The following is a 7,757-nucleotide window of genomic DNA, read 5'->3' as shown; positions in this document are numbered from 1 at the left end:
ATAACTGCAATGAATTATTCCATGAGTACATTAAGAATTCATAGACTCAGTATACTTCATATTTTGAATTACAAGTATCACGGAATTATGGATCTGAAAAAACCTTATGGCATAGGAAAGAGAAGAGGTCGGTTCCTTTCATCCATTAATGCATCCATGCCAGATATTGAAGATTCTCATGAATCTGAGTTAGAAATATTTGTTAACAACAGTCTTGACATTTGCCTGATTTTTGTGCCTAAAACTGGAAACAAAGGGTCATTGCTGATGCAAAAATTTGATTCTATATCCATTATCCAAGACAGTAAGGAGCATAATGCATTGCCCCATTATCAGTCCCTTCTACAACCAGTAATATTGCTGGGCAGAAAAATCTAGTAAGCTTTGATTAGGTGAGGAGTGACAAACAACAATCGACCAGAATTTCACTCTGAACTTACCATGTCTTCAACCCAATCACAGAAGTGGGGGGGGGGGGTAGCAGTTTCCAGGTTTAATTTCAAAATGTTTAATTCGACTGTTAAAAACATTGGACCAAACATGGGATTAAAGGCAGATGCAGATATTGCTCAACAGGTTTCTCAATGGTAAGATATACAAAATACAAACTTCTTCTTTGCTTTTTCCTTGGGGAGCAAGTTTCAGGGCATTTGATAAAAATAAAACTTACTAAACATTCAAATCAAATTACGATCAAAATTGCTTACAAGCAATGCTTTGCATTTTTGTAATTAATTAAAACAAGTTTCTAATAAAACTTAACATATACTACTTAACTTTGTATATACACTCAAAATTATTTACTACAACTTTTCCCCATTTTCCAATTAAGGAATGAAATAAAGATATTCATTTCTAAACAGCTTGCTTAAATGTACTGCAGATCAAGAAGTGAAAACATTTGCAAGATCTCTTGTACAAAGAAGAATGTTATATTCGATTTTTTTTATTACCATTATTTATTCAAAATATGAGTAGAAAGCCAATATTTCTATTAAGCAACTCTGAAGTGAAAGACTCATATCACTCTAATTTCTTTAATAAAATAGTACCAGAAATATTATGTATGATGATGCAACTAAGAAAATATATAAAAAAATTTTAAAAAGTAGAATTGTACAAGACATTAAAGAATTTTTTTTTCATATGGCATACAAAAATTACTTTTATTCATTTCTTTTTAAATATACAGCTAAGGAATCACAATTTATTAAAGGCAGCAATGTCCACACTTTGAACCTGGAAAACAGAAAAGAAAATTAATATCCATACATAAGATTAAGCAGGACATTTTGTGGAACCACATATTTAATGTAATGTGAATGATATTTGCAGTTATAATAAAGATTATGAGAATAAATAAGATTTAAATTCTCAAAATACACAATGACTCAAAAAGTATCTTAATTCCGAATCTTGATTGAAAAAAAGATTTAATTTCAAATAGACTGCTGTCCACAAAAATCATATAGCCGCAAAAATGATTTAAAAGATTAAAACTTATATCTACACGCATGTAGCAAATAACAGATTAACTTACCAAATCTTCTATTTCTTCAATAGATTCTTGCAATCCATCAACACTAACTTTATCATCAACAACTGTGGCTATAATTTGGAGTTTTTTAATGCCATATGCCAAAGGTACAAGTTTGGCTGAAAGATGAAAACAAAACTAGGAGTTTGAAAAATATATTAACTTAACAAGTATTTTAGAAACTTGATAAAACTGAAGAATTTTGCATTGATTACATAAAATTTTTTAACATTTCGTTAATCGATTGTTTTTTTCAAACTAATGAGGTCGCACTATATCCAGATACATCAGTATATATTGTTAACATTAGTAAATAATATAGCTTGAATAATAGATATATAAACACTACTAAAACAGACACAAAACAAAAACTATTTTCAAAACAAACTAGGAAGATAGGGAAGATTCTTCTCATGCATAGCATCATCTAGTTATTGAAAAAAGAATCTTGTACCTGTCAGACAAGGTGCGACTAACAGAAAACGAAATATAAATTTTAAATTTAAAATGTTTCAACAGATATTAAAAAAAAAAAGAAAAAGAACAGCACATCAAAATAAATCAATGTTATATATGGTGATTATAATTAAAGCTGCAATTTTGAAAGACTAAAAGAATACGGGTCAGAATGCCCTGTTATTTCATCTGAGTACATGTAAAACCATGGGAATTTTTTTTGAGAAAGAAAAAATGTTAAAAAGGTGATCGATAAAAGGCGCTTTACTGATAAGATGTTGATTAAAAAACGTGAAATGTGATTCATTCCGCTCAAAGTCCAACTACCACAACAAGGCGGTGTCAGAGCGGATAGGGCGAGGGGGTCGATCGGTTTTTAATTGTGCCAAAGCCAAAAACCGCAGAAAAAGGAAGTCGATGACGACTTAAAAAACGTTTAATATGCTCTCCACCTTTGTTTCCTACGAGCTAAAAATCCAAAGCAGTATGTTCCACAACAGATCAAAATGCTTCAGTTGCGATATTATGAATGTATTACGTTATGTGTGTTTCTTAAATTTGCAATCGAACCCCGTACACAAGATCATTCAGATAACCCCACAGTCAGAAGTTACAAGGGTTCAGGTCAGGTGATCGTGGCGGCCAGGTTGTTGAGAAATGGTGATTGATAATTTTTTTTTCTAAACTGTAGATTCAATACCTGCTTCATTGATGTTGCAATGTACGGAGGAGCTCCATCTTCAGGGGTGTTTGTGGGACCCCAAAAAATCCCCTGAAACTTTTACGGACTTACTATCGACATTTTGGAGTTTCGAGAAGGGGGGGGGGGAGAAATGAAAAATTACAATTATGAAGTATTGAATGACCTAATTATAAAAGTTCAATGAATTACTTTTTTTGCAAAATTAATAACCATTAATTTTGCAAAATTAAGACCTTTGAACCCAGGTCACGTGATCGCACATCTGGTCGAACGAAGTCTCTCCCTTTTTTTTCTGCCGTGCCTACTTGCCGAAAAGAATCCAGAAGAGAATGTCCGAGAACCGGGGGAATGAGTCATAACTCGCAATAAGGAAAGAACAAAAAAGAAGTTCTTCCCCCCTTTTCACGCATTATCACTGCCTTTGGAGAAAGAAAGGAAAAGTTTTCACCACGCACACTGACCTTGCGTTTTCTGCTTTCAAAGCAAACAAAATTACCCAGATCAAAATAAATAATTCATTATTATTCCTACTTCCTTTTGAACGACGATCCCCGAAATTTCCGGGTATCGAAGTTCAAAATCCCCGGAATTCCGGGGTTTCCCCGGAGCACAAACACCCCTGCATGTTGCATAAAAATTGTGATATCTACATATCCGCACTGATGCAGTGCTGGAATGACCTGACTGCACAAAAAAACATTCATAATGTGTCCCATTGTCTGTACAAGTTTCATAACCCGAAGGACTAAACTCCTCGATAAAAACAGTGCAAAGAAAAAAAAAAATACTGCCCTAAAGACAAGGTTAATTTTTTTGAGAACGAAGAGACAGTGCAACATGATTCTCTTGCACATTCTGAAATGTTGAGTATTGACAGATTCTTGGAGATGGAAAAAGGCTTCTGTCCACAAAATGTTCCATGATCATTTATTATCCACTTCTATTCGGAAAAGAAATTGTAGGGCGAAAGCCTCTTATTTTGACAAGTCAGCAGGAAGCAACTCTCCAGGACATGCATAATTTTGAATGGCTAGCATTGCAGGATGTTTTGTAAAATATTATGAACTGAGCTGATAAGCATGTCATGTCTGAAATTCGGAAAATTACCTGCAGATTGGATTTTCCGAAAACCCTAATTGACGCTGTCTAATGCTGTAGCCATATCCTACACCAACATCTTAGCAATTACTTACCCCCCCCCCCATATCCACATTTCACATCAAATGAACATGTCTATTCGAATTTATCCATTATCTTCAGACTGAATGCAATTATCGGACCAAAACAGTTTCTTAAACACTTGAATGTTCAGAATTTCTTCAATACAACTGTCACTGTTCTTGTAAAAAAGCTTCTCAAGAAGAGCCCAATCCTACAATGACAGAATCACGACCACCTTCTAAGATATTGAATAACAGGAACTACATGTTCGTTACCACAAGTGCAATGTACGGTTCGCATGTCGTCTTTTAATTAGCATTTTAAAATGGACATCTTTATAAAGCAATATTTTCTTTTAGAACCTCCTGACGAACCCAACGCCATCTAATGGTCAACTTTCTATGTCTTTTATTTAACAAAATAAATATCCATTGTCTCATGTATACTCAGATAAAATATCAGGTCACTCTGATTAGTGGTTCTTTTTTACAGCCTTTTGAAAATGCAATTATAATCACCCAACACAGATACAATGAGCATCCATGGAATTTACTATATACATTCTCTGTATTCAAGAAAAACAATAATCACATATTTATCAAAGAGGAAGTGTTACCTAATATAAAGACAATTTTCTATAGTTTTAAGATGGCATAAAAATGGTTCTTATGCAAAATTAAAGGTGAAAAAAACTTGCCAATGTGTTTACTAAAATATTTATATAACTTTAAAAAAATACACTATTCATCCTTAGTACCTGAAGTATGACATTAATATATAATAGTTCTTTATACTATGATATTTAGTCAAACAGCGTCAGCCTACATTCTTATTAGGTACAGCCATTTAGAAAAGAGCCACCCAACTTAAACTGCTGTTGGACATTCTATATGGAAATTAAAATGATCACTTTAAAGGCAATAAAGTAAAATAAAATATTCTGTGCTTAAAATGTTTGTAAGATACTGGTTACATATTTAAAATTGTACCAACTTTAAAATTTCCTACAGAAACATTTTTTTATGTAATGAATAGAGATTCCATGCAGAAAAATATCCAGAGTAAAAATTTTGATTAATATATTATGATTACATTGAGAGATATTTGACATTTTTTGTTAAGAGGAATTATATTTGCATGTGCAAAAATTAGATATATTCTAGACTTTTGGTAACATTTTTTTTTAAATTTTTCTTGTGACAAGTGACATTTAAAAGCGTCTTTAACGTTTCAATCGACTGTTACTTAACAAATGACAAAATATCAAAGCTTTTATCTCTAAATCGCATCCAAGCCTGAATTGCTAATACGCTCAAATCACCAAAATGAGCTTTTGTTTTTTGCATGAGCATTGTTTATGAATAAAATCGTATACACTTTATTGTTTGAAGGAAATATTAATTTTAATATTAAAATAAATATCTTACTGATAGAAGAAATGAAATGATTTTTAATCTTTCTGTGCTAATATTATTCCTATATTACTCATAAGACAAAATTCTACACTACTATTTCTTAATGAGTATATAAAATAAGTGGGGCATTTCATTCATCGATAAATGTAAATCACTTTTCTACCATGTTTTACCGTCAATTTAGACTTCTATACAAATGCTTTTTGATTGCAAAACTTTTTATTATATAAAGACATGTATTCAGGAAGTAAGCAAATCACATCAATCTAAATGTTTATGAATAGCACATATCTTTAATTTCTGTTATATTGGTAGTTTTAAAAGTAATTAAGCTATTGATTCACCACATTTTTCTATTTGAGATATGAATAGACAATTAAAAGTTGATATAATTATTGGATAATTATTACATACATATATAACATTATAAGAATAACTACTTCATAAGATGTCTTTAAAAAGTAACTAGCATAATAATAAAATATTATGGCACGAGAAAGCATTTATTATAAGGGGATTTTTTTTTGAAACCACAGAAATGTATGTTTTCGCATAATAAATAATAATGGATAATAGTGGAAAATAACAATCGGTAGAAGATATGCATGGTGAATAGCAATTGAATGTCAAATTTAATTTAAAAATAAATTAATCTATAGCGAAATTTGCAGTAATTTTAACTCAATATGAGACAGAGAGAGAGAGAGAGCCTCTCTCAGCCCTCAAACAGCAAATAAAAGAACTTTTTACATTTAATAATTATTTTGAAAATACATACATGCTCCCCAAGTCAGTCCATCCATTTGAATCTTCCTCACAGCAATTTCTAATTCTTTCATATCAGTTTCATCACTCCATGGTTTAACATCCAGAACGACACTAGACTTTGCTACTAAAGCTGGCTCTATGGAAAGCAAATATTTAAATCAGAGGAATGGAGCTCAAATAATAAAGAAAATGTACTTTTCAGAAATATAATTTACAATTCAATGATATGTACTAGAATTTTTATCTCCAATAACAGATAAAAATTATCTGAATTATATGAAGTCTATTTAAAATAAAATCTAGTAAGAACAAATTAACAAGAAATTGTTATTTTACAATCCGTTTTTTAAAGTGTTTTCTAAATTCTTCATCCCCTTTTTCTTTTCATATTTTGGAACAGAGTGAGTAGCGAGAAACTGTTGCAAACATTAACTACTTTTAAGCTCCTAAGCCTCAAAAATTAAGCACCTTTGTATAAGTATGCATACAAAAACAGCAGATTTTCTAAGCATAGTAATTTTTTCTCTGTTTTATAATAATGCATAGTTTTTATTGAAAAAATATTTTTTTTAAAAATTAATTTTGAATATATATTCCTGTATTTGCACATCTTCTATTGTATAATTATGCCTTTTTAGATTCGACAAAAGCATAGAAATGACCATAAAAATGAAAACTATTAATACAAAAAAAAAGTCAACCTTTAAAAGATTAACAATAAAAATCTGAGCTTTTTCAACATTTCTTAAAATTAAAATAAAATACAAGATAGATACAAAATTTCTGAATGAATGATATAGAAGCTCAGCATGACCACAAATTTTATATTTGATTGTTATATAAGCAACAACAATTAAGATTCAACATGGCTGGAATGGAAAGAGTAAATTTTTCTTTTCACTGAATCAATCTCTTAAGTAACTTTATTTGCAATCTTATAAAGCTCAGAACTAAAGCATTCCTATGGTTAATACGACTGGCAAAACTGCCATGAAATTGGTGAAAGAACAATGCCATGTTCTAAATAATTTTTTTTTTAAAACAAATTTTTAATAGAAGATAATAGCAGCGTTCAGAAATGATCAGACGAAACTGTCTTATCGCTTCTTATTTCTAAAGAAGCGATAAGAATTAAAAAAAAAAAAAAAAACGTTTAACGTACCTAAAATTTAACGGAAACCTGCTTTTTAACTTATAAGTAAAAATTATTGCTTAAAAAAATTACAGAAGAATGTATTTTAAGAAGAAATGAAAATGCTTTAACAAGTCCCAATTTTCATAAATAACGGAAACAAATTCATAACATCAAAAAACAGCTCTGTAGTTAGAAGCAAAACGGAAATAAAAGCCAGAGAGTCTCTCCAAAACTTTCTTGCATATTGCCAGGAAATGCCTTGCATGGCACTGACTTACAGTAGTTACGGAATATTAACACTAGGCATGAATTAAATATTTTTACTGACTATCATGTGATCGTTGGCAAGTGTTTTGAAATTAATATCTGGCATGTAGTTGAAAGTATCCGAAAAGCGAACTTGGGTTTTAGAAGCATTCTTTTTAATCGATTAAAACAAAAATTTGACTCAAAACTACACTTATATTCAAAGAATTACATACCAAATTTTATATATTTAAGTCACTACATTTTTGAGTTATCGCGTTTACATATTACTGAAAGTATAGACTGACATGCGGTGAACTGCTCGTTGGATTAAGC

At 30.7% G+C, this 7,757-nt stretch overlaps 1 protein-coding gene across 2 annotated transcripts in view; it reads right to left on the bottom strand.

The window, feature by feature from the left end:
- Positions 1-1,090: 1,090 nt before the first annotated feature.
- Positions 1,091-7,757, bottom strand: part of LOC129960386 (probable elongation factor 1-beta) — a 33,024-nt gene continuing 26,357 nt past the window's right edge. For both annotated transcript variants that reach the window (XM_056073803.1, XM_056073804.1), the window contains 3 exons: positions 6,051-6,176; positions 1,541-1,656; positions 1,091-1,239 (listed from right to left, as the gene is read on the bottom strand). In XM_056073803.1, coding sequence (XP_055929778.1) covers positions 1,201-1,239; positions 1,541-1,656; positions 6,051-6,176 — 281 coding nt within the window. In that variant the 3' untranslated portion in view covers positions 1,091-1,200. The remainder of the gene's footprint in view (positions 1,240-1,540; positions 1,657-6,050; positions 6,177-7,757) is intronic.

This window comes from Argiope bruennichi, chromosome X2 (genome assembly GCF_947563725.1).
Source record: "Argiope bruennichi chromosome X2, qqArgBrue1.1, whole genome shotgun sequence".
Lineage (NCBI taxonomy): Eukaryota > Metazoa > Arthropoda > Arachnida > Araneae > Araneidae > Argiope > Argiope bruennichi.
Note: the sequence above shows the minus strand (reverse complement) of the source record. Positions and strands in the feature narration are given on the sequence as shown.